This window comes from Simochromis diagramma, unplaced genomic scaffold, assembly GCF_900408965.1.
Source record: "Simochromis diagramma unplaced genomic scaffold, fSimDia1.1 OVJJ01000822.1, whole genome shotgun sequence".
Lineage (NCBI taxonomy): Eukaryota > Metazoa > Chordata > Actinopteri > Cichliformes > Cichlidae > Simochromis > Simochromis diagramma.
Genome location: NW_024387520.1, coordinates 4344317 through 4371636, shown reverse-complemented (window position 1 = coordinate 4371636; position 27320 = coordinate 4344317). Strand labels below are relative to the sequence as shown.

At 40.3% G+C, this 27320-nt stretch overlaps 2 protein-coding genes across 10 annotated transcripts in view; one reads left to right on the top strand and one right to left on the bottom strand.

Annotated features, from left to right (window-relative positions):
- The window catches only part of slf1 (SMC5-SMC6 complex localization factor 1), a 32208-nt gene extending 25739 nt beyond the window's left edge, over positions 1-6469 (bottom strand). For 2 of the 6 annotated variants that reach the window (XM_040019108.1, XM_040019113.1), the window contains exons 1-10: positions 5753-5902; positions 5395-5518; positions 3729-3807; positions 3318-3543; positions 3072-3225; positions 2707-2850; positions 2554-2619; positions 1936-2082; positions 1176-1345; positions 921-1055 (exon numbers count right to left, since the gene is read on the bottom strand). In XM_040019108.1, coding sequence (XP_039875042.1) covers positions 921-1055; positions 1176-1345; positions 1936-2082; positions 2554-2619; positions 2707-2850; positions 3072-3225; positions 3318-3543; positions 3729-3807; positions 5395-5518; positions 5753-5811 — 1304 coding nt within the window. In that variant the 5' untranslated portion in view covers positions 5812-5902. The other 4 variants (XM_040019111.1, XM_040019109.1, XM_040019114.1 and 1 more) reach the window with 4 other exon arrangements.
- kiaa0825 (KIAA0825 ortholog) overlaps positions 6440-27320 on the top strand; it is a 117323-nt gene continuing 96442 nt past the window's right edge. The window contains exons 1-7 of one of the 4 annotated variants that reach the window (XM_040019107.1): positions 6440-6821; positions 12544-12680; positions 19935-20103; positions 20454-20492; positions 20613-20648; positions 20760-20945; positions 21082-21406. In XM_040019107.1, the coding sequence (XP_039875041.1) occupies positions 12550-12680; positions 19935-20103; positions 20454-20492; positions 20613-20648; positions 20760-20945; positions 21082-21406 (886 nt within the window). In that variant the 5' untranslated portion in view covers positions 6440-6821; positions 12544-12549. Of the gene's footprint in view, positions 7018-12543; positions 12681-19934; positions 20104-20453; positions 20649-20759; positions 20946-21081; positions 21407-27320 lie in introns of all 4 variants that reach the window. The other 3 variants (XM_040019106.1, XM_040019104.1, XM_040019105.1) reach the window with 3 other exon arrangements.

The window sequence follows — 27320 nt, the reverse complement described above, 5'->3', positions numbered from 1 at the left end:
TCCTTGGTTAAGAAAAACAGTAAAGACCTGGCAGAACATGTCATGGGAGGAAAGAACATTTGGTGAAGTTCATGGGTTCAAGACTTCAGGTGGTCGTTGTTTACATAGGATTTTCATCCAAATATTAAAAAAAACAATAATTAATAAAAACAACATCAATTTGAAATTAAGCTAGTTTGTTCAATTTCTTTTCAGCCTCTGGAGGAAAAAAAACTAACAACTAAAAAAACAAAAGGAAGCTATGAATAAAAAAAAGGAAAGGCTGTAATTCCTAAACAGCTAATAGAATTCAATTGCTGAACACCTTGAATTAAATCTGAAAGTCTGGACTTCAATCACATGTAGATTCATTTGTGGCAGCATGAAGCAAAATTGCAAATATATGTGTAATTTTCCAAATACTTAAAAACCTTACTGTATCAACTCCAGCTAAACTACAGTGATTGTTAAGGATTTCTACACGTATGTCCTTGCAATACAGATTATGAGCTTTGTGGACTAACAGAATAGAAGAAATCAACTCTAAAGCTGTTTTCACACATGCACTGCAACCCTGAACTTTACTAGACATTACCCATAGGAGCTGCGTGTGAGAACACAAATGTCCTAATCATTTGTATCAGACATTAAACAGACTTTACCCTGCCAGCTATCTAGCACAAAGTCTTTATAATGTTCGACAGAGTCCTTGTAAGAGTAAGGCAGCTCTGCCTCCTGCATGATGTGTGAGTGCCCAACCAATCATTTAAATTCTAATTATATTGAGATATAATAATGAGAACACGGTCGAAGTGGACATGTCAGAAAGGGCAACTTCAAGCAATGATTCTCCCGACATGTGTGATGATTTAAACTGATTGATTTAAAATAAATAAATAAAAAGTGGTTCTTTCTCCAACTGAGTTTATTTAAACTGTTACCCGGCAGTGACTGAGTGGAGCTCCCCCTGGAAGATCTTCAAGAAGAGAGTCAGGATGTAACAGTGGAAGTGTAACAATGTTGGAAGGCCAGGTCCAGGAAGTGCGTGACAGGTCTCTTCACTAGACATAGAATATCTGGAAGATTAAATATTTGTAAGATTACCACAACTGCTACCTACTAGAGTGTTTGTTCACTACACATCACATGGTTACTCTTCATTTTTGCAGTATAAAATTATTAGCAGGAATAATTACCTGATGGCTGTCTCTAGAAAAGACCACAAGCCCTTCTTACACCGAGGACACTGCAGCACTTGAGTAAAATACTGTTTCACCGACTTGGGAGCCATCCAGGGAGGGTTGGTAATAAGCAGTTTATCAAGGACCTGCTGGAAATTTCTCATGAAGACAGATGTGGCGTTACCCTGTGACATAATCAGCACACAACAACTGAGTTCCAGTTGGTTTGAATGCGGGGATGCACATACAGACTTAAAATTCAGTGAAGCTACAATTTATTTATTTTCTTAAATAATGGATGTGACGATGCCAAGAATGTAATTAGAGCCAAACAATAATTTAAGTTTTTGTTTTGTTCTTTTTAAATAAGTAAATAAGTAAAAGTTAAGTAAAGTAATTAGTAAAACTTATTTCCAGCTGGTCCAGGATGATGCAGAGTAAATACAGTATGTTTGTTTGATATCACTGTGCACGCTCTTGTTCTGATTTTGAACTGTTGGTCATATAAAGTTAAATATTTGATGGAAATGTGAGGATGTGATGAGATCTGATATTTCACTGACAAAATTACTTATCAAAAAAAGGTACAATAACTAAATTAATTATGTTACATCTCTAAATTACAGTTTAATCAAAAGACAGTAAAACCAATAAAAAGACCTCTCAAAGCCAGCTATCCACACTCAAAAATGTGGAGCAAGTTATACTTTTGTGCAGCCCCTGAGGATATTGCACTAGCAGTAGGTGGGAGTTTCTGCAGTATGGTAATGCCTACCTGCTGAGCGTATTCTAAGAGGGAGATCAGGTGCGGCGCCGGTGGCAGGAGGCCTGGGTACACACCACTTCTGATTGAGTCCAAGGCTTCAGTGAAGAGGCCACACTCTATCATGCAGCCAACATTGCTGAAGTCCATTTTTGTTGCCTGGAGAAATACAAGAACAATGATAAAATTCAAGAGGTATACGGAAAGCAGAAGGAAACACAGCACTCAGAGAGATGGATGGCAGAAAGAGTTGAGGGCAGAAGGGTAATGGAAATAGGAAGTGAATGGGCTTTAACAGTTCTTGGGGGTCATTTCTGACTGTCTGTTATGGGTAAATGGCATATGGAAAAACATGAGCACTTCTATTAGCAATATCCACTTGGGTAAGGTATGGACAGGACAGTGGAGAGTATTGTTAATAGGCCTGCCAATCAAAACTCTCAGATCAGCTGACAGTGGTGGTTAAATTGTGACCTGGGTATGATGCGACCTTGCTCTAGATGTCACTTTCCATTGAAATGCATGACATAAAGGAAATTAAATGACCTGATCCTCTTGATGAAACACATAGTTATTGTAGAGATGTACAGTAGTGATCAAGGGTGGGGGTTGATATGTCTGCACATCTACCTGAGCCAGGGGACTATAGGGGTCATGGTAGCCCAAATATTCAAGGAAGCACAGTCTTGGCTGGCCCTAGAAGCAACAAAAAGAAAGAAAAGAAAATGATGTCAAGAAAACACAAAACCACTCATAAAAAAATTAAAAAAAACAAATACACACCACTTGTTTGATATATGTCTTAAGCTCCGCCTCCAGAGTAGAGAAATTCTCCTTCACATCTGCTGGATGAGCCTCTTGCTCTTCTGTTATGTTGAAATTCATATCCACACGATTGCTTTGACCCCCAAACAATAGGCTTTCAGTCTACAAGATAATTTTTTTAACATGAACTGTTTAATAAAGATTAGACTAGTATGTGCACATATAAATGAAGACCATATAAAATATTTAAATCACCACCCCTCCAAAAGAAAATTTAAAAAAATAATAATAATTTTTTAATAATAATAATCCGTTTTAAATATGTTGCTTAAATTATTAATATTTTTTTATATGTTTTTAAAACATGCATTCTTATGACTTACCCCAAAGAGGTGCTGGACTATGTGGCTTACAGGGTAACAAGGAGCACTGTGGGATTTTGAGGATTCTGTAACAGGTTTCGCCATGACATGAGTGATAGAGGCATAAGAGGGGGGAGGGCAGTGATATACCTCAGCCCTGCCTGCTTTTAGGAGTCTGTGAATGAATAAAAAAACCCAAAAATGTATTAATTAACCAGACACTCGTTTTATTTGAACATGGGTTAAAAGAGAACAAGGGCTTGTAACCGTTTGAACATTGCTCTGCGTGTGGACCCTTGGACCATAAGGAGCACCCTCCAGCCCTGAAAGGCCCCTTTCAGTCTCCCACTGGCCACTTTCTCTCTCCACTGTTTGACAGGGTAGAAGGCAGCGGAGGAACCTGTGGAAATGGCCACCTCATAGGGTTCCTCTGTGAGCCAGGAGCCATTCTTAACACTGTCCAGCACGTAGTCTGGAGTTACAACCCACTTTCCTAGCAAGAGACGAGCAGCAAGAGGGAAGAAATTCAATAAAATGTGTTATGTTACCTCTAGGACTTAAAAAACTTAAGAAACAATGAAGCTGAATGATTTTATGGCTACGTTAAATGTATGTAGGCTAAAATAGCAACAAAAACAAAGATCCACTGGCATGAAATTCACAGCCATCATGACTCACCTGCAGCACAAGCTGCCAAAAACTTCTCGCTGGACAACACCTGAGGGATTATGAGATGGGTGCAAGCGTTCTGATATACCTATAAGAAGGCAGTTTAAGGTAGTTATATGTAATCATCACAAGACAGTTTTGTAAGTGGAGCTTGTCAATAACGCAACAGTTGCAGTTTGAAATCAACAACAGATGTTCAGTGCAACTAACAGTGTTCCACTTTTAGGTGGATCCCCAGTTCATTTATTCACATTTATCATGTAAGTTAATAGATGAGGATGCTAGGTTGTACCATCTGATTTAGCTGCAAATCAGGGCAAAGTAATCAGCTCCCCTTTGACATTTATAGTTTTTGTCTGAAATTTCCCCAGTGCTTCTTTAACAGCACTTCTACACTAGCTTTGCTCAAATGCTCAAAATTTGTAAAAACATGTGAAAACCGAGAGCTACCTTCCAACTTACACACAGTATAAAAACTTCAGCAAGAGTTTGAGCTGTCACAGGAGAAAGCTTCATGACAAAAACAGAAAGAAAACAGTTTAGACTTGAGAAAAAGAATTGTTGACGCACAAAGTAGGAGATGGATACAAAGTTATCACAGTGTTTCCATGTTTCTAAAGACCCCAGAACAACTTCCAAGAGACTAGTGAATGACTTAGCCAAGTTGTAAATTGTATACTCAAAGAAGGCAATCATTAGACACCTGCACAAGAATGGACTGCGAGGTTGCAGATGAAGAAAAACTCCACTTTTGCAGAAAGACTGCACATGCTGAAAGCACATCTTTTGGTCAGATGAGACAAAACCAGGGCTCTCTGGCCAGAGAGACCCTGCTTATCCTTGGAGAAAGAAGGGTGAGGCATACAAACCAAAGAACACTATCCCCAAAGTGAAACACGGTGGTGGGAGTATTATGCTGTGTGCTTCAGTGCGTCCTGAAGTGGGAATCTCATATCCGTGAAAGGAATCATGAAAAAAAGGATATGAAGATTTTGAAAGAAAACCTTAAGCAGTCAGCAGCAGAACTGGGTCTGGTTTGCTGCTTTGTCTTTCAACACAACGACAACGCAAACCAAAGGTCAGAGTTAGCGCTATTGACTGACCTGCACAAAGGTCTAATAATTTTAACCCTGATAGTTTTGGGGTTTTGTGCAATAATTTTGGTTCTGTGTGTGAAATAAGATCCAAAATAAAACTAAGACGCTTGGAAAAGCTGTATTAAAAAAGATCCTTGCTGTTTAACAACACTTGAATTGAAATTCTACATATACACTAATAGTTTTGTTCTCATTTGTGTAGAGGGATAATCAAAGCAATATATAAATATAAAAATACAATTGAAAACTTTACTTGGACTGTCAAGATAAAGACACAGAACACAGACTTCCACAGAACTAAGTAATGATTGACAGAAAGCACAGCAAGTAATTAATTCAGTCAGCTACTTTAGGAACAAGTGCATTTCCTTTTTGATTGGTGTCTAAGCACTTTCATCATTACTTTAGTTTATGATTAGTCTCTAACTATTGTGTTTTCTTACATCGCATAGGCTGAATAAAGACTAAACGCATCAGGAAGAAAAATGAAATCATTCACAAGCTGCAACCCTTCAGCTTGGGCACAAGTGCACGTGGCATTTCCCTAAAATCTACTGAGGGATCTCAATCTTACTCACTGAGCCACCAATGTATTTCCCACCCAGCTGCTGAATTCCCTGGATCAGAACTCTCTTCTCATCGCGGATTTTGATCCCAGAAATCTGGAAGACGTGTGTGCAGGTCTCCATCTTCGCGAAGAAACTGAAGAAGAGCCAAAATGAAGTACTTCGTTAAATTGTAGGAGACAATAAGTTAAGATAGATCGCATCATTCATTGGCCAATCTAATGTTGCAGTTCTTGTTTGACTAGATGACTTAGATCGTTTTCACGATAAGCTTTCACTCTTGGTACATCAGGAAGAACAATGTACTGTTCAAACTGCACATCAAGGATATTAGCGTTTACAAAATTCATCAAACAAAGTCAATACTTACACAGATCGTGACAAAATTTTATTCAGTTGATAATTAACTAAGGCTTGCTGGCATATCATTTGCTTTGCAGCGTCAGAGTAGACTAACTAACAAGAAAAAAATATCGGTTCTTTTCTATTCAATAAGCAATGTCAACTGTTTTAATGGCACAGCTGATCAAGTACCTCGGTCATACCACCAGTGGTAACTTCCAATTACACCCGGGCGCGCCAAACTCTTGTCACTGACAAAAACATCCAACAAAGTGAATAAACTTCGACCAGTGTGTGGCTACTTTATCCGAAGCTACATTAACCGTCCCAAACAAAAATCCATGGCGCATTCGCTCTTTAGTGTGGATAAATGTTCAATATAACGGCCAAACGATAAGCTTAATGAGAAAAATTACACGCGAGTACACCACCCAAATTGCAAGTTTGAGCAGCTTTATGGAATCCAATTGTTTTGGAAAGACAGGGGGGGGATCTCTCATATCTTAACATTTTTAACATGCATTCTCAATAACAAACGGCTATATACTTGATTTAAAAAAGACGTCAGAATATATTAAATATATGTTTTAAATAAAATATCATCTTTGATATGTAAAAATTATGCTATTAATTCCCGAAGGCGAAAGCGTTTGCCTACCATTTGATTCTTCAGTTGGAATTTTCCACCGAGCGGAAGTTTTCATAGAGCTACTTCCGGGTTGTTGTCACGGACGCTTTCAGTCCCCGGAAATCACCAAAAAAATAACTAGATGTTGTGCAGCAGTGGTTGAGTAACGGGGATATTTTATCGATAGATAACCAATAAAAGTGACATGCGACTTCTGCCATATCGGCTGCCCGGGAAACTGTGTACATAAACTGCTTAGTGCAATATTTGGTGACAGCGGTAGATATCCTGTCATAGTAATGCAATATTATATTTTTATTGGCTGTTGAATTGTCTCGGTTTTTGTTATTAGCTACAAATAGTTGTCGCAGACAGATATCAGCATGAAGTGACTACAAATGATGTCGGTCACATTTTCCCCGCCGGTAATGGATTAACACCGGATGGATTAAGTAAGAGCTTTTGTAAGGTAGGACACGCATAACATGCAACGCTGAGTGAGTCGAGTGGCTTCATTCGGGTTTCTTTTGTTTTATACGACACACGAAACGGCTTTTTAAAGATACAGATGAACTGTCAAAATAAGAAAACGCAGTACCACTTCCTTGCATGCTGTGAGCTTAGAGGTCTGTGTGTGGCTGTATGGCAGGAACTACGACAAGCAGGTAAAAGTCAAGAGTCTCAGCAGGGCCTGTCTGTATTCTTTGTGGTTTTCTGTCATTATCAAAACAACAATATGGCTAAGTCTTTGCTTTGTAATCATAAAATTATCATTAATAGCGAGGGGAAGAATCATTAATTGATAAATGTTTTAGCACAGTTTGGTTTTAGTGTGTTAACTGGTTACAGTTGCTTATTTTGCTTTTAGATGAGGTTTTGTAAATATGATAGGCAGTCTTTATCCTTTTGTTGTATGGATGAAATTATTAGGATGTGTTTAAAAAAAAAAAAAAAAAAAAAAGTCTGATCTGGAAGGTCAGAATGTGTCAGTGCTTGGCCAAACATCCCCCATAAAGAGCAAGTGACAGTAACCAGCTCAACTCTTTCAGTGATAAGCTTTTATCTGTTGAATCCTGGAAATGAGTCTTGTAACATTTACAAACCCAATCTGAACAATTGGAAAACTGTGTGAAATGTCAATAAAAAACAGAATGGAATGATTTGTAAATGACATAAACCCACATTTTTGTTTTATGAAAGAGCATAGAAAACATATCAAATGTGAAACTGAGAAATGTATCATTTAAAGAAGAACGAAAAGGTCAGTTTGAATTTGATGACATCAACACATTTCAAACAAATTTGGTACAGGGTCATGTTCGTGTGTAGCATCCCCTCTTCTTTTAACAACAGTCCATAAATGTTTGGGAAATGATGAGAGATGCTGGACTTTTGGGAGCGGAATGTTGTCCCATTCTTATCTGACAGAGAATTCTGGCTCAACAGTCTTTTTTGTTGTATTTTTTTATTTCATTATATGCCAAATGTTTTCAGTTGCTGAAAGGCCTGGTCTGCAGGCAGTTCGGCACCCAGATTCTTCTATTATGAAGTCATTTGTTGATGTCATATCTGCAGTATGTGGTTTTCTTGGGGTTAGAGTTTGGGACATATGTTGGTCTAAAATGTGTATATACCTTTCAGAATTAATGGTGCCTTTCTAGATGTGTAAGCTGCCAATTCTATAGGTACTAATGCACCTCCATAACAGCAGACATACAGGCCTTTGCAGTTAACATTGTTCTTTTTTGGGCATTAAAAAAATTATTGGATTGTGGAGTAGTGAAGATAAACAGGAAAGTAGAGGGAGAGAGAGGGTTAGGACACGGTGCACAGGTTGGACTCAAACTTGGACCTGTGCCCAGCACTCCAGTGAGTTGGCATGTGGTCACCTGCTCACCCACTGAGCTAAAGTGGCATCCGAGGAACAGTTCTCTGAAACTTCACAATTTGTACACAGAGTTCTTTGCAGATTGGTGAATTTCTGCTCATCTTCTGAGAGACTCTGCTTCTCTCCGATATTCATTTTATACCCATTCATGTTACTGAACTGTCGCCAGTTAACCAAGCTGGTTGCAAATTTTCTTTTTTCCTTTTAGTATCATTTACTTTGCTAGCCTTTTGTTGCCCCCATCCCAACTTTTTTTTTTTAAAAGAGATTTTTGCCATCTAATTCAAAATTAACTTGTAAATTGTACATTAGACCAGTTTAAACACGTGTTATTTCCTGTTTTCTACTGGGAATAAAATATGCTTTATATGATTTATAATGCACTGAACAGTTTTTTTTGTTGGGATCCAGAACAGCAGTTATTATCATTATTGTTATTATTATTATTATTATTATTATCAGAGGTCAAATGTGACATGATATTGAATGCAAACTATAATGTGATATTCAGTATCATTTCCTAAATGTTGCCAATACCCACAAAGACAGCAGAATTTTAAGCATGATTATAAACATAAAAGACATTGAAAGTTTGACCTTATTTGATGTTGAAGAAGAGGTCAGAGGTTCAAAGTAACTTGATATTTAGAATCCCCGTATATCATTCCCTAATTTTTTTTTTTATATTATGTTGTCAATTCAATCAATGGCACTAAGAAACTATTTTAAATAGCTCTGTAAAGCAATATAACGTTCACCTTCAGATCAGTCTATTGACTTTGAAGGAGAGGTCAGCAGTCAAATGTAACGTGATATTTTAAATCTTTATGTTGTAATTTCTATAGATTTACGATACACACAACACAAGGATTATAGTTTATATAAAGCCTTATATAAGTTATAAGGTTTTTTGTCAATTTTCAACCAGTGAATCATTAAGTTGACCTTGAGGACCTTGGTGAATGTAAGCCAAATTTTAATAGATTGTTAACATGACTCAACTCTACAACACTACAAAGTTTAATCAGGATTCATTCAAAACTTTTCAAACTGCCGTGTTTACAGACAGAATGACTTGGGCTTGCAAATGCTACCAAAAAAAATAACCTCTTTAGGGGAGGTAATAGTAATAATCATCATCATCATCATTTTTTCAGTTCATTTTCTCCATCTGAAGATTGTCATTACATGCCTTTTTTTTCTTAAGTCTGACAGCCACTTTTCTGAGTCGCTTCCAGACCTTTTAAAGGAGGAAGCTGGCCCAGTGGGTTTCATCGTTTATTACACTTCTCTCAGCTTCTGAGGTGGGACCCAGTTTATTAGGGATTTACAGATGTGCGACCCTGGGTATGTTTAAGGAAGTAAACCATGATGATCCAGCTTCTATCAGTTAGAACCAGGTTTTATTGGAGCCCCAGTTGACAAACTGACATTGGAAAACGTAATCAACAATAATTCTGATAAATGATCATTTATCTATGAGTTAAAAAGTGGTGCAAAAGCAATTGCTAGTACTAACCTCTCAAAGGAAATGATTTTCCATGTTTGTTTGTTTTTTTTACTGCAACATATATCAACCAGTTTTAATCATTTGCATTCATCCAGTTTAAATCATATTAATTTATTTACTTTTGTCTCATTTTTATCCTCTGTACAGTAATCATTTTCCAACATTCAGTCTTTTTGTGCATGTGCACTAAATGCATCTTTAGGATCGGAGTATTTAAGTTTGCTGAACTCATGGCATTTGCAATAAGCTAAGATATATGATCTGCTCCAGTGTCACAATATTGTCTTTTTTTTTTTTTTTTAAAGGGTTGTAATTGACTCATTGCTCAGGGTACTTTAATACTGCTGAATGATGGTAACTACTCAACAAAACAACAACAAAAACAAGTAATATTTGGTCGTCGAGGAGATTGGGAAGTCATGTATTATTCATTCCCTCTGTGTAGGCTAATCACATAGGCATTTTTTAGGTTGAGGAAAAAGTTGTTGCGTTCTGAAATCTGGATGGTTTAACACAGCATATTTTAGGAAGATATTATATCCACATATTTCCCTATAGCAAAGACAAAAGTGACCGATACATTTTTACAAGAGTTGTGCCTCTTACAAAGCCAGTGATAAAGTAGCCAGTCAAGATCATGAGTCGAAATCCAAGTAATGTAGAGGGCCACTTGGTTGCACTGTAACAGTGAAGCAGTGGCCTCCTCTGGGTATTAATGAGATAGTTCTCGGCACCATTGTGATCTTAGATTATGCACCTGTTTAATTTATTATGTTTCCTTTAAAGCAGACTGTTAGGTACCCTCTTTAAAATAATGTTGACTTTAACTTGACATGCTCTAAGTGGTTTTAAAGCGGCAGCCTGGGGGATACGCTGCTAAATATTTCAGGACAAACTCATTACTGTAAATGGGCCTGTGTGTTAGCCTAGCTGGGTTAGACAGGCAGCAACAAGAGAGATTGGACAGTGATGTGTGTGAGAGAGAGAGAGAGAGAGGGAGAGTGTGTTTCCTATCCTGGTCTAATAGCTGTGGATTTGATGTCTCGAGCAGGCAGCATTTCATTGCTTGGCCCTGTTGTCCCTGTTGCAATGCTGCGAAACACACAGGGGCTCCTCCAACATCTGCTTTCTAAAGAGCTAATGACAAGACAATGGAGACTGGATGATTTAAAGTATAGTACTAATGAGGCCCTGTGTGATGCCTGGTGAATCCTAACACACACACACACACACACACACACACACCTACATGTACACACTCACGCTTAAGATAACAGATGATATTATGGCAGAACAGGAGGTAGACACCCAGCAGACATAAAGTGAGGACATTCAGACCCTCTGTCCATCTGTCTGTCTATCCTTTTAGCACCTGAAAGGAAGCACGGTAGTGTAGGAAGCGCAAACACACAAAGAAACTATTCAAATTCACTCACATACACACACTATCTTGCTCAGTCTATATAATTACAATGTTGAGTTCCTAATCCGTGGATTGAAAATCCTTTTCTCTTTTAGCAGTGACTGGGCATAGACCCCCCTCTCAGTCAGTGGCGCAGAGGGAGCGTGATGATGAGGGGAAGCAGTAAGAGAGAAGAAGAGAGGGAGAAATAATAAAGGACAAGCTTAACTGGTGAGGCTGTCAGCAGAGGAAAATAATATTTGTCCAGCTGGACAGGCCTCCCTTTGTGCAGGCTAAATGAATGTTGAGCTTCCTGTCTACTCTGTCAGGGAGAGTGGCATAGACTGTACGCAGCAGCGAAGACGCAGAGCGGAGTGCAGGGAGCTGTTTGGAGTTTGACAGGGATTATTAAAATCAGAGCAGATGACGAGGACGGGGCGAGAGGCGGAGTGTGAGAAAGCCAAATTGACACAGACACTCTCCATTACCTTCCACTTGACTCGTGCTGATGACAATGTTGATATGAGACCCAGCAGTGCGGCACTGCCGTGGGATTGGCTGTTAGCATGAGCATTAAGCACCACAGGGTGGGGGGTGGGAGGGTGGCCCCGCAGTTCTAGGAGAGACCATAGGAGATGAGTTGTTTATTTAAAGCCTTGACTGAAGAGCATCTCACCTCATTGTTTATTTATTTGTTCTTTTTTTCCTCTGCTAACTTACTGTAGTGTCAGTAGGTGGAAATGGTTAGAGGCTCAGGCAATGCATTTTGATCAGGAGCCCTCCAACTGCAAATGATTTTTCTGAGAAAAAAGGGAGGGGGGGCTGTTTCTTGTTGATAACAGACTTCCCCTTGTTTCAGGTGTTTCAGGTGAAATTGATTTGAGCCTCTTAATAAGACTTCTGTTTGAGGAAATTTCAAATTAGATCACATGAGAGTCTGCGCTGGGTGTACAGAATGTGTGCGCCGCTTCTCGAACAGCTGCATTGATACAACACTCTAGATCATGCGGTTGATTGATGTCAATCTACACTGCTGATTCAATCCTGACACCAGTGAAGCCTTGTGCCTTATTTTGTTTTATAACCTGGTGCAGATCTTTTTCTTTTTTTACATAACCTGTCCTATGGGACAGTTTATCAAGCAGAATCATAGTCAGAATGTTTTGTCGACTCCCTATAGGCCCTTTTGTTAGTCTTTTAAAATTTTATTTATTTATTTATTTATTAAAATTATTCTCCGAGTGAGTATGATGCCGGGTAAAGGCCAGGTTGCTGAAAGACAGGAGAAGAAGGCAGAGGAATAGAAAGAGAAAAGGGACAGAAAGAAAGTGGGGTGTGTACACTGGTAAACATATAATGTGGTGATAAAGAACGCTTTCCCTATCTTACAGAGCACTATGGAGTGGCCAGAGGACTTTGCTGAAGATCATGCCTTTGTGGAGCTGCTGGTTCCAGGTGTTTCCAGTGATCTGGACTTTGAACAGCTTATGAAAGACACAGAGGAGAAGCTCAATCTCAATGCCAACAGGTGAGTCAGAGTCGCAGAGGGCTCGACTTGATATAGTTTCCTGATCTTTATCACCGCAAACATATGTTGTGAATTTCACATCACCCAGACACTTTACACCCCTTTTTGTCACCCCAGATAATAATAACAGTGACATTTTAAGTTGGTTTATTTGTGATGGATTATTTTCTGTGAAGCGTTCCTTTTCTTTCTGTGGATGGCAGGTGAAGTGCAGGAAACCCAGTGCTATATAGTGGTCAGATTAGTATTACAATAAAAAAGCACCGCAGTAAAGTATTTTTTGTGAAGTTTTGATTGATAACAGTACTTCAGATATTGGATGTTTTTCACATATATTCATGTGAAAAACAACGTTTTCACAAGGCTCTATACAGTTCTGTGACAAAATGCTAAAACAGTATGAATTAAGTAAGTAGCGGCAGGTGCCTCTAGTTAAGGGTGTTCGATAATTTTATAAAAGCTGAGGTTTTGTAAGGTGTGTATTAAAACAATGCCAAAGTCTTCCCAGAACTTAGTGTCCCCGCAAATTGCCGTATTCAGATGATGCAATGCTCAGAAGAAGCTATATCTCAGACTCTACAGTCCTCAGTTAGCATGTTTAATGTTAAAGTTCATGATACTACAATTAAAAAAAAAAAAAAAGACCTAACAAGTATGGCTCGTTTGGAAAGATCACCAAGAGAAAGACTCTTCTCTCTAAAGAGAACATGCTAGCACACCTTAGGTTGCAAAGTTGCATCTGAACAAACCGCTAGACTTCTGGAGCAATGGCCTTTGATATAACACAGTGCCACGTTTGGGGAAAAAACACCAACAGAGCATGTCAGTACAAACACAACATACCAACTGGCTTGTTTTGTAGTCATGTCTGGGCACCTTGCAGTCATTGAGTCAACAGTGAATTTCCTTGTATACCAAAATATTATTGAGTCACATTTGAGGCCATCTGTCTGACAGCTAAGGCTTGGCCCAAATTGGGTCATGCAACAGGACAATGGTCACAAGCACACCAGCAAGTCTACTACAGAATGGCTGAAAAACAAAAGAATCAACGTGTTGCAATGGCCCAAGCCCAGACCTCAACCTGACTCGAACACTGTTATGAACAAAAGCAACGCTGTAAAGGAATGCAGGCCTAATGACTGAAAATGACACAAAAGGATTACTTGACGTTAACGCTGCTCAAGTTGGTTTTATAAGCTACTGAACTATAAGGTGTACTTACTTTTCATAGGATTATATGTAGAAGTTGATCTCTCAAATCTCTAATGTTCAGTTATTAATGACTGCCTTATACTTAAGGTGGGATTGTTTTTTTCTGATTGCATGCATGTTGGCTGAACAGATAAGAAAGCAGTAGTGGAGACTCAAACTGGTTATGGGCACAACTCAACATCACATGGTTTATGACAGTGTTTCCTATGATGGCGCTTTTTTCTTCATCTTATTACACTCGAACCTGTCTGTTTCATATTTTTACTAGACATTTTACACCGTTTAATACTTGAAGGGGGGATGGTAAAAGGATTCAGTGGCTGCGTGCTAATGCAGAAATCTCTGCCTCTAAAATACCTCCCATTAAAAGATCACAGTTGTGTGCGTGTTTGTGTCTGTGCTTGTCTGTGTGTATGTTTTAGCTGGTTACAACAAAATCAGATTTTGTGGTTATATACACAGATGTATAACGCAGCATCTGTTGCAAGATTGGTAAACAGTGGCAGCCGTGTGGAGGAGTTAAATGACAGATTATCAGTGTGGCTGCGTGTTCTCGAATCTTAAATACAGTAATTAAATCCACACTCTGATTACAACTGTGAAACTAAAGTAAATAATTCACACAACAGAACAGGAAAAAAACGAGAGCTGATAATGATTGTCTTATTACTTTGTAGTCGGGAATTAAATCTGACCAAGATGCACCACTGTATTGTAACTTGCTTTCTGATTCAGTTTTAATTAGATATTCTAATAACACATGTAAATGTGGTTTGTGACTACTGGATGCGATGTCTTTGTCAACTTAAATGATATAGTTTCTAACACTTTAATTGTGTCTCTGTTCATTATTGAGGGGATTATTGTATTAAGGGACACCTTTCAAAGTTTATATCTTCTCCAAAAATTCAGGTTTGTTTTATAAATTCTTCTTAATTATACAGTAAGAGCAGTCTGGTCATCATATATGGCAAAAATGCATTCCCAGGTTGTTTTTTTCTTTTATGCACTGAGGAGTGAAATATAGGTATCAGTCATTTATTACAGATCCGTATAGTTAGGGAGTAAAAGTAGATTGTTAAAAAGTGAGACACGGGGAAGAGAAAAATAAGAGAAATCTATATTTCAGGTCTTTTATCGTTTGTGGTGTTGTGAGGCTGAGGGCAGATGATGAAGGACAGGCTAAATGTAGCAAGTGAACAAAGCCTCACTCTGGCACCATTAGTGTCTGGGACTCATCCCTTCTTCACTCTCTCTCGCTGCCTCCCTCCCCTTTTCTCTTTTTCTTTCCTTCCTCCTTCTAAATGGGAACATAATAATTGAAGATTCCACATCTTGAAACGAAAACCCTTGGGTAGGTAATTCAAGGCTTATTACAGAAGGCCGGGCCATTTTTCTGCTTTCTAAGCATTAAAGGGTTATTTTGTGTTCCTGCAGATGGGAGAGGGATAACCATTATGAGAACAAAGCGTCCAGATAATGGAGAATGGGGCTAAAAATAAGGCAATCCTCCTCTCGCCGTGGGGGACCACTGGTCAGTATCTCTGCAAGACTGCAGCCAACTTCCTCCGAGACTACTCGTTTTCTGTCGGGACGCATCCAGGCAAATAAAATCTCGCAAGGCCTCTCGTTTGCCTTTAACCTGGGTGGGCTGCAGACATATACACACCTACACATACATCCAAAGCTCACTCACCTGCTGCCTAATTGATTTATCAGTGTCTGAGACAAATTGCGGAAGTGGAGGAAAGGAAAGGAAAATTGGGAGGCAGAGAATACAGAGCTGCCTTCACCCTTGAAGGACTTCAGCCCATGTATGGGTCAGAATGACTGGCTTGTTCCCAGTTCTCAGATGTCAGAGATTTGCCTAAGAGCTGCTGTTTAATTGAAGGAGAGTAAGATAGGCTGACAACAGAGCTGGCTCCCCCAAATTGAAATGCTGTAATCCATTAGTTTTCATCAGATGGGACAGTGCAGGGGTGGGTGTGTGTTGCCGGATGGAGCAGGCCACCAGGAAAAGACCTCTAATGAAGTGTCAGCACAAGCACTGAGACTCCAGACAGGCCTCTAGTTTCACACGGGCAAGGCAAATGACTCTCACTAATCGCTTGCCAATCTTGATCAGGGTAGAGTATCAATACTTTTACATTTAATTCTTGGTGTGTGTGTGATTTTCAATGCATGTGCATACCAAAGGAACTGAAAACGTGCCACAGTGGAATATCGTGCAACGTTCCTTTTCAGTGAACAAAAATACTAGTCCTCAAAGTATGTCGTTGATTTTGTGTTAAGCTCTGTGTGACACGTGTGTTAAGTTAGTATATCACCTATATCAGTTCTCCGGTATCATGGGTAGGCTGTGTGTCTTGGGGGATGACGGCTGAAAACACTAAGTGGGCAACAGACTGGGCCAAGACGGGATTCGTTTTCAGCCTGTTCATTCAAGCTCATTCACTCCTTTTCCCCTTACAGAATAGGCCCCTTTGATGGGGGAGATATTTAGTTCTCAGGCGGCTGGTTTGGCACTGACTGGAGCTGGGGCTTATTTGAAAGGGATCTTCCTGCCCCCGTTGTCTCCATCCCCCACCTCCTGTAGGCAAACGGAGGGGAGCGGAGCACGACAGACAGACGGCCCCACAGCAGCCCACCCACACTAAATTAATTCTGACAAGAAACTTAAGATAACGTCAAAGCGCTGACTAATCGCAGGATTGGGTTTCTGTAAGTCACGGAGCTGTGAAATGTGCCATCATATCTAATAAAAGACCTCCAGTTGCTCCCTTTCTCTCTCAGCGGTGGTGAAGGTTGGCGGGTGTTGATCTCCCTGAACTAGACTGAAAAACAATTAAATTTCACTTCAGCAGTAACGGTGCAAGTGTGTGTGTGTGTGTGTGTGTGTGTGTCTGTGTGTGTGTGTGTCAGTTAGGGTAAGATGATTGACATATTTGTCAAGAGGCCTAAAGAATTCTTTCCTCCTAGTTTCCTCTGCCTCCTTTCTCATTCTCAGGGTCTTTTGTTGAGTTCTGCTCTGGCGTTTTTGCCATTAAGGGTTCGTCCATTGTTGTCTTTACACAGATGGTTGAGTGGTTTTATTTTCTGTGACTTCTCTGTTTTCTACCCATTTCTGCCTTCCTCTTCTCTCATACTCTTTCTGTCTCTTTCCTCACCGTCCAAGCTGCCGGCAGTGGAAGTCATCAGGTTTGGAGCTAATCCTGCCAAGTTGATTAGGCTGCAGGTAGCATTCACACCAGCGGCCAAAAGGTCATCACATTGTAGAAAGCTGGATGGACTTCTTGACACAGACCATCCACATTGACTTTATGACTTAGAGCACAAGGCCTTAAGGAGGGGTAATTGAAAGGCGAAAGTAAAGAAAAAAAATTAGGAAAGTAAGAGTGTTGAGGGGAGAGAAAAGAAAAAGTAGAAATGGAGAGAGAAAAAGGCTATGGAGTCAAGCCTTGAAAATGTACCCGGAGAGCAGGTGTATTTGCTGTAGCTATTAGAGCATGCTTTTCTTGGGTGAAGGCAAGGGTGAGGTGATGAAGAGTGGAACTGGGGAAAAACTTGAAGCCTTAGAGCAATTCCCCCCCTGTCTCAGTCTATGGCCTTATATTGGTCAAACATGTCTGTCAATCGCACTGATATATACTGCATGTGTATAGCAAGAACGAGTCCAAGGCTATCTAAGTAGAAAGTTCAGTCTACTTACATTTTTGTGTTACATGAACTGGAGAGTTGGTGAGCAGTGAGCTACAGATGGAGAGCCATTTGAAACCTTCTGTCTATGTTGAAGTCCTGATGGGGAGCCCTGAATGAGCATCCATGTTTATGACTTACCATAAACACACATACAATGCTCTCTGAAGCCATTTAATCTACAGCAACTGTTCCGAGAGTTATTTAAAACAGAGAAAAGTAAAGGGTTGTTCTTTGGAGTCCACTGTATCCAGAACTGCTGCTTATCAGGAACTCACTGCTATATTTTCCCTTGAGAAAGAAAAGCCAGAGGTCTCGCACAAACAAACCAGCATTTCAGCACTCCATTGTGTTGTTTAAAGTGATGTATACTAATTTTACACACAGCGCCATGGGCAGTTCGGAGTTTTGCTTGGACCTTGCTGAAGCTGTGTTTTACAACCAGTGAGCTTTGGGCAAATGTAGTGAAGAATTGCAGCACTCACAATCTGTCACAAGGCAATGTTTTTCCTATGGAGTAAGCGTACCTAGAAAGGCAGAAATAGAAAATCACACACAGAGACACATGGTAAGGTGAAAGACTTGCTACACATATGTAGAACTGTCAGTTCTACATATGTGTAGCAAGTATTTTCTGGTATCAAATCTCTATAAACATACAAAAACGGCACTTTATAATCAGGGTTTCTGTCAGTGGGCACATTGGTGTCAAGAGAATAAAGTGAGATGCATCATCTGGCCTGCCTAAAGACGAAAAGAATGCGAGAGGAAGGTAGTTAACGAGAGCGAGAACAGTATCATCAGGCAGCTTTCAATCTACAGGATGGCAGTTTGTAACAGTCTATAACATTTTATCCCCTTGCGTTTTTCCCCTCTGAAACGAAAATGTGTCAGATTGAACGGTTATTTAATGTGTTGCCATTGTAAGACATCTGGATGTGTTCGTGGCCCAGGAGCGGGCAGGAGGCACTTTATAGTCCCCGGTAGGGGATGAGCTGAGCTGTCTGATGGGGAAATTACACTTTGGCTTTGTGTCATGTATACTAACACACATACAAGCATATGTGCACATGTCTGAGAGACAGAAGTATTGGTGTGCAAAAAATATATATTTTTTTTTACTTGTTTCACTATTTGAATATTTATCTTTTATGGCACGGGAAGTACTAGATCACATAGTCATGCATTTCAAATTTACCTCTCAAAAGTCCCAAAGTAATTACATTGACACCAAGATATGCCATTATTTAATCATCAACCCTGTGATTCATACTTTTTTTTCTTTATATGAATTTCTTACTTGATTTTTTTTTCGTCAGCTAGTGGATTTCCAGATGATTTGTTCAAGCTCTACTATCACTATATGCACTACTACATACATTCACAAAGCCTTGAGCACAAGCTCAACTATGAATACACAATCAAAAATGAACACAATAGTGGCATTCACAACAGCATACATGCTTAATTATGCAGGTATGTAGTTGTACGCACACACATGCACACACATGCATGCACCGTCTTACATACCCAGATATATATGCATTGATTTGCATGGAAATGACTAAACATGTCGAGCCCAAAGATGTCATTTCTAATCCGTCACATTAAAGAGGAAACTGAATAGCTGATGCCGTCTGTTAAAATCAAAAGAGCGATGTGTGTGTGTGTGTGTGTGTGTTTGTCTGTGTGTGTTTGTGTATGTGTGTGTGTCAAGGGAACAAGTAAGACATGAGATTGCAAGAACTGTGTGCCTCAGATGCCTGCCAATGTCTGTAATGCCACTTCACACCAGATGCTTAGCACACACTTGCACACTGATATATCGATGTCTGTGTTCATTACTGTTGATGCTTCTGTATGTGTCTTCTCACAGCAGAGACACTGAATAGGAGTGAGGGAGAGCCAAATGTGACGTGCTGTGTAGGTCCGTGTGTATTTTTATCACCGAGTCTTTTTGTTTGTATCACTGCTGCGTTGACATATTTTATGCATTGCTCCTGTGTGCTTATGGTGTAGCACCAGCTTTTGAGTATGGTTCAATGATTGTTTTTGTTTAAATGTCTCAAAAGTCACCTGTGAAATTGAAGACGCCTTCCCAGATGATCTTGACTGTAACATTTTGTCCAGTCACAAATTTTAGACAAAATTGAATTTATGAGGTTGCATTTTTAAAAGTCTATTTCATTTCTTTCTGTTTTGCTGGTTAAAATCTATTTGCCATCCAATGTCTTAAATTTAAGGTTACTTTGGTATGTGTTTTATTCTTGTACTTGGAACCTCTGTATGGTTTTATAGTCCTTAGCTCTCTGATTTCTGTAATATATCTTTTTTTGTGCTCAGCATTGAACAGCAGCTGAAGGAACTCCAGGCTAAAATAGGAGACTCCCGCACAGCAGAGCGTCCACTGAGTCCCACAGAGTGGCTGCAGTGGTTCTCCCTCAAAACACAACAGAGTGTGAGGCCTGTTACCCAAGGACATCAAGAGCTTATGGACTTCTTCAGAGCTCTGGTAATGTATCAAAATCCTAATGACTCGTTATTATCGTCATCATCGTCTCCAGCTATTCTTTGTAAACATTTCACCAACAATCTGTAACACATAATTTCTCTCTAAAATGAGAAAGCTGGATGTCTGATAACTTATCGTGATCATAATCATTTCATCGTTTGTGATCTCAAATCCCACTTAACTCCGGTGTTTTTTTCTGTTATGAAATATCCAGCTATCTGGTAAGCAGCAGCTTTGTTTATGAATAAGCGGTTAAGATTAGAAGACGCTCATACTGCACTGCCCTGTCTTCAGGTATTTTTCCTCTTTCTCTTGTGAAATTAAAATCTTAAATGACCTGCTCCTTTCAGCAACAGTACCTGAGATCTGAAGAAGAGTCGAAAGAAGAGGTGACGCTTCAGCTACTGCTGAATCTGTCGTCCCAGTGCGGTATTTGCTTCCCCTGTAACCACTCTTCTTCATCCCCACTTACGTCTCTTCATTCTCAACTGACTGCCTCCTCCATCCAGCTGGTACATACAGTCAGAGAAGACGCTTCATTAGAGGTAATGCACCATTTATTATCCATTTCGCTGTTTCCGTACAGACTAATTTAATGTCTTATGGGCTGACTTGTACTTACTGTTTTTTCTTTTAATCTTTAATCTTTACTTAAGATCCAGGAGGTGTGGGATGATGTGCGACTCCGACTCAGACGCTACCTGATGGACCAACTGTTTCCCCGTAGTCCAGAGCTTTCTGGACCTCGACAAACAACCGCTCTGTCCATCCTTGAACGGGTTCAGTGTCTGCAGCAGATGTTCTTTCTTTATCCTGAGTCAGAGGTGCTGCAATTTTACCAGGTACACTAAAATAAGAAACGATTTCCACTTTTCAGTTCATATAAATTCCAGATGAGTAGAGGGTGTTCACTTTACATGCATGTCAAAGGCACTGCTAATCTCACACAGACATAATATTTTGTTTTTGTGTATCCAGGGCCTAACACGGCAATACGTGCTGGGTATTGTGCACTCCACCCTGTCCACCAGTCAAATTGGTGAGACTGGTTTTGACAGGCTGGCTATGGGTTTCTGCAGCTTGGTGCCGATTCTGACTCAAGCCCTCAAAGAGGAGCTCCACGTCCTTTCAGGACTAGCAGAACCACACACGATCCTTGGTTTTATTAATGAAGCCTACCTCAATACAGTGGCCACAGAGTTTGCCTCCCTGATGGAGAGAGAATGTGAGACAGCTCACAGAGACAACACTGCCCCGAGCGTCAAGACAAAAAAGTATTCAGTCAAATCCCGGGCAACTGTAGGTAAGCATAATTTTTTTTCTAAATGTTTTTACATTCATTTATTCTTTGTCCTCTTTCTGTCGGTAGCAGAGTACATTTAGTTTATTTAGCCTCGTTGCTGTTTCTTTCACGTCTGCCTTCTTTCCACCTGCTTCTCATTGTAACCCAGCAGAGGTGATTCTCTCTCTTGCTCCTCTCCGTCTTTGCTCTCCAGTGGTAGTGATCTGAGCTATAACCAAGGCCTCTGTAAGTGGCTGTCAATAACTGCTGTTCCCATTATAAATGCTTTCTTTTTACTGCACTGTTTTCTGTGTTTGCGTTCTTTGCTGCCTGCCAACAGGATAGAGGTTTACTTCCAGGACAAATATACTTTTAAACACTATTTACTCATACTGCATTTATGACAGCAATAAGCCCTGATCTCGGAATAGTTAAGGCTTGGTCAAGGTGTGTTTAACCACTTTAATCTTTTGAACCTAAGAGAATATATGCAGTGTAACATTTGCAAAGCGCTTGATGACAGTTAAGAGCAGAATAAGAGCAGAGTTTAACATTCTCTCGATCTTTTTACACATGCCATGGTATTTTAGAGAGAAAAGAAATCTTTTAATATTTGCCACTAATATAAAATGTGTCACTTTGTTGGACGAAGAAGTAGTATTATACACAAAGACCAGAAAAGGGCAAACCTTCGCTCCCTGTGTCACCCTCTGATACTTTTCCCCTCCTTCAGCGTTCTCGTTGTTTTCCTCATCTTGGCCTATTTACAGCTCGCTGATGGCAAACATTCACAATAAAAACAAGTGTGCGAGCCATTGTTTACTTTTCACAAAAAATGGTGCACATGTCAGCTTCCCTGTGGAACAGGGGGAGAAGTACTTTTGCATCTGCGATTCTTCGACAAACACACCACCAGCTTTGCTCCCCCCCATCTCTCTCTTTCCATCTCCCTCTTTGGTTTTTACTTTCCCTCTCCTTAAACGTGAGATGAGAGGAGGGAGCCAGGATAATTGGCCATGCGTCAGTTGGGCTGTTTGATCACGTAACGCTGTGGAGGCTACACACCTACGTGCCGCTCAACAAACCGTCAAATGTAGCACCGGAGGCAGAACATGGCTCCAAAGGGAGCGAGGGACCCGTGCTGTGTAATGATGGTAAAATGGAGCAGTTTTGCCTGTGCTGGCTTTACTTATGCGTTTGTGTGTGTGTTCAACTATCAGCTGCAAGAGAGCTTTGAGGGCTACAACTGGGATTACATTTTCCTGTTGTTCATTTTTTAAGTCGTCCCCCCACTACAAAAAAAAAAAAAAAAAAGCTCAGGAAACCACATATCCTCTATCCAAATGCCCATGGCTTAAACATTAACACATAATCTGCTTTCACACTTTACTGTCTATACTGTATGCTACACCCATAATTGTCAAGACAATTATGACAGCAGTAAAAAAAAAAGGCATTCTATTTTCATAGGCATCCAATGACTCCTTAGATCTTTCCCTCTTCCCCTGCTGTGTTATTGTTTATTTCTGAAGAAGAAGCAGGCGGTAGGTATATTTTGATAAGAGCCATGCCTGGGAGAATCTGCGGACTCCCAGGGGAGTAGCGCTGTCTGTAGCATCAGCCACTGTCAAACCACTGAACCATTTAACAACGTTCACAGCGAGATCTGCCTCCTCTTTTAACCCCACCGACTCAAAGGCAGACTTTGACATTGTACCTAGACAGATTTAAAGGGTCTGAGCACCTCCACCTCACTGCTTTTCCTTTACTTCGTCTCTTCCATGTCCATTTTCTCACCCTTTTTCTTCTCCCATTTTCCTCCTAGTTTTCCAGGTGTAATGGGGTGAACAGTGGGACTGGGGCAAGTGCGAGACAGGTTGGTTGGTCAGGAACAATACGGGCTTTAGACCTTACTAACACACCTCACTGAGTCTGTAGGGAAGTGGGTGGGCCAAGTTTAGGTGTGGTGCGCGTGTGTGTGTGCGCGCGTGTGTGTGTGTGTGTGTGTGTGTGTGTGTGTGTGTGTGTGTGTGTAATTTTGCCAAAACAAGGCAAGTAATATTTTTTACATCTGGGAACCATTATCTACAGTTTTGATACTTTAAAAGCATTTTTCTGGGCCCTTAATGATATGATTTCCGAAAGTATAAGTTGGATTGCAAATACAGACATTTACAGTTATACAGTTGCCACACTGTATTAGCTAAAAGTTGCAACTGAAAAACTGGCAGTGTTACCAAAAGTGTTTTTGTGCAATATATTTACACCTGTTGATTTTCATTTTAAGGTGTATGCGTGACTTTGTAAGTCAACATGTGTTCGTACAAACTCTGTTTTCAGTGACCTTTCTGGGTTGTTTCTGATGTGTGTGTGAGCATACTAATTTCAGGCCTACTTTAAAAAAACATTATCAAGAGTCATTTAATACCTCCTTTTTAAAAATGCATCATTAAATTTCCATATATGGCATCAGTAATTTACATATGTATGCATAGGAGATCCATGTTTTTGTAGGACATCAAAAGCATTCATTCTAACTTCGCTGCACGCGCACTCACAATTTTCTTCCCTAACAATCGACCACAGGGGTGAAGTCGAGGTTGTGAATTTCTGTTCAAACACTCTGCAACCCCATTCCGATAACACTGATTTAAATTCCACTTCCACTAATTTCCCCATATGACTACGTTGGCAGCTCCCTATAGATAAAAAAGGATTGAGTTAGAACATGTATAGCAAGCACATTCACCATCACTGCAACTCCCCCCTCGTCACCCTTTCTGGCTCTTTGAACTCTTTCTTAGAGAAAGCACAGCAGCCTATTCAGCAGGGAGAGAGGTTCTGTAGTGACTCGAGATAGCTAGGCTGAGGCTAAGACTGGCATTGGAGGTGCTTGTGGGGATTGAGGCTACTTGGGAATGGCGTTTGTTAATATTTAATAAAAGCAGCTCCTCACTAGATCATATCTCTGCCTGAGTTTATATACACTGTCAGCCTGGGACGTGCACATGCATGCCTCCATGTAATTATGGGCTAGGTAGAGGGGTTTGTGTGTGTCACTGAGTACACGTATGCACATGTCTTTGTGTGATGCTTGGAGTTTATGGATGCTGTTGTTTTTTTCTTCTTTTTTTGTCGCTTTGTGTGTTTTTGTTTTTTTTATTTAATGCTCTCTTACTATCCTTGCACATGATGAGAAGCCCTTGGTTAAGAAAGTTACCAAACAGTGCAAGTGGTTGTTTACTAATCTTAATGAGAAGATCAGGGTCTTTCCTCTGCGGTTGTGTTTATGTGTGTGTCTGTCATCTTCTTCATCTTCTCTAAATCATGGCTCCAGTGAAATGGCAGAAAAGAATATGTTTCATGGCCCTTGAGAATGTGTCATATGCGTGCCATTTATTTTTTTCCCCCCATTTCCTCAGAGTGGCCACAATGGCTTTTGTGTATCACTCTTGAACAGCTCAAGGATATGAACATTTTCCTGGCACCTTCTATTGAGGAAGCACAGACAAAAATGGCTGGCTTATTGAGAGCAGCCAGTGCTTCGTGATGAAGAGTCAGTGTGATTCGCTGAGGGCTTGAAAACAATGATGCGAACAAGGGCACTAAACAAGTGGGATTTAATGAAATGCTCCCATCAGGACAATACATTCTTTCGTGTTCTTCATCCAGCCCTCTCGGTTCAAGTATGCAGAGGGAGCCAGAGAAATCTTAACCTCTATCTCACTGTCACTGCAGTGCTCATCACAAAGAGAGCCAGAAACAAAATAAGACACAGGAAAAGGACACAAAAATACATTCAAATCGAAAGAAAAAGTTTGCATCTTTGTAACCACAAAAAACACCACCTCCATCGTCACAACTACACATTCTTCCTTGCAGAGCAACTTAATTGAGATATCAAACATTGCTACTTTCTCTTTATGTGAAGTGCCCGGTGGCCCCTGCTGTGCCCTGGTTGGACAGCACCCATGGAAAGGGCCACAAGAGATCACAGTGTATGTGTGTGTGTGTGTGTGTGTTCATGTTTGTGCTTGTGTCAGAGTATATATTGGTAAATCACGGCAGGAGGCCTCCCATAATAAGGCTGTCTGGGTGAGCAGTGGGCCGCAACTGACGAAGAGGACCCCAGCTGTCACAGGGCCTAGCAGCCGGTCCACAGTGACTTCATACTCTCCTTCTACCCAAATACACACTGAAAGGTGCACAGACGTACCCCAAGGCACCCATATGACCCTGCTTGACACCCTGTGAGATGAGCACACTAGGAGGCACGGGTACACAGAAAACACAAGCAGGAAGAGAAAGTATAGCATGGCAATAGCTCCATGTTAACAGTGAAGTGGAGCACTAACAGACTCATGCAGCTATACACCTATGACCACTGCAGGAAAAACTAACAAGGGAGTGTGCCAAGTCAGGTGTAGTCAGTGCTTTACTTGTACTGTTTGTTCTGCATTTAGAAGTACAATATGTGTTAACTGTGTGTTCAGAAACTGTAAACTGGGAAATGTTAACGGGTTACCACAAAGGTCAATACAGGTATACTGTATAAAGGATTTTGTTGCTACAAAGAACAGTGCTACAAAAACAAATCATGAGTCATCATTTGACTCATGATTTGCATGGAACAAAAGAAAATGTTTGCATTTTGCTTAATTCATTGCCTTTGAATACACTGAATGTGGAGTGAAATGTTGATCTGTTCTGATAACAGCGGTTAAAATACCTGTCCTTCAAAATTAGAGTTAGAGGATTCACGTAGACAAGGCTCTTGAATCATATCCCTGTTTTTATTTAGGTGACTTTCAGGATATTAATAAAAACAAATAAAAAAAATAGCCTCATTGAACAAGAGGACATCTGTCTAATTTAGTATTATTCATTTTATGAACTATGTAAAGCACTTTGATTTTCCAATATGTAAGATGTACTAAAATTGCCTTGTCTTCTAAAATTACTTTTTCCTTATCTGGCGAGATTTAATGAAACCACATGTTTACATCACCTGTAGAGGGTATTGTACGACGCAGGCATCTGCACAAACATGGAAAAGTTGCCTTCACATATTGCAATGACATGATAAAAGCCTATAGTCCAGTTGGACAGCATGGCATCGCATAGGCAGACCACCCTCAGACGGTCGGATTTACTACAGAGAGACAGAGCAAAAGAAAGAAGAGGAATAGAGGGACAGGAGGATGAAAAAGGAAGAGAATGCTGTGCTGGAGAGAAATTAAATCAGTGGCTAAATTATTGCATGATTGCCCATTCCCCAAAGACTTGGGCATCATTTGGTAGAAAGTGTCTAATAATTGGTTTTCGGCCATGTCAGACACATGCAATTCCCCCTGCTAATGGCTCTGTTAGGAAGAACTGGGCCTCCTGGGTTAGAGAAGGACAGAAAATAGCCAGGCGGCAAAAAAGCCACCTACACCCTCATCCTTTTTTTTCTTCTTCTTTTCCCTCAGATAAACGAGGGAATGAGAGAGAAAGAGAAAGATGCAGAGAAGGGGCGAGATGACAAGAAGGAGAGAATGTGTATGTGAGCAAAGAGGAAATGAAGTGGCAATAAGTGCAGCCAAAGGGGAAATGCTCTTCACCGTGAGTTTAATACATCAGACTGGGGATTTGGCAGCCCGCCACACAGCAATTGTTTACCTTTTTGCTCACTGGCTGCATCTGTTCTGTTTTGTAAACGGCACTAAACTATTCGCCCGTAAACACCGGAATCAATAACAACTGCTAAGGGAATTCCCTTATCCCGCCCCTCCCTCTCTTTCCCTCCCTCTCTTCCCCATGTTTTCATCCCTAACCACCACCCCTTTTCCTTCCCCTAGATCTCCTCCTCTCTCCCTTCTCTCTCTGTTCTCTGCCAGTCATGAGCAGTGTTTGTGTGCACACGCGTGTGCGTATGTGAGAGAGAGGACTGTGG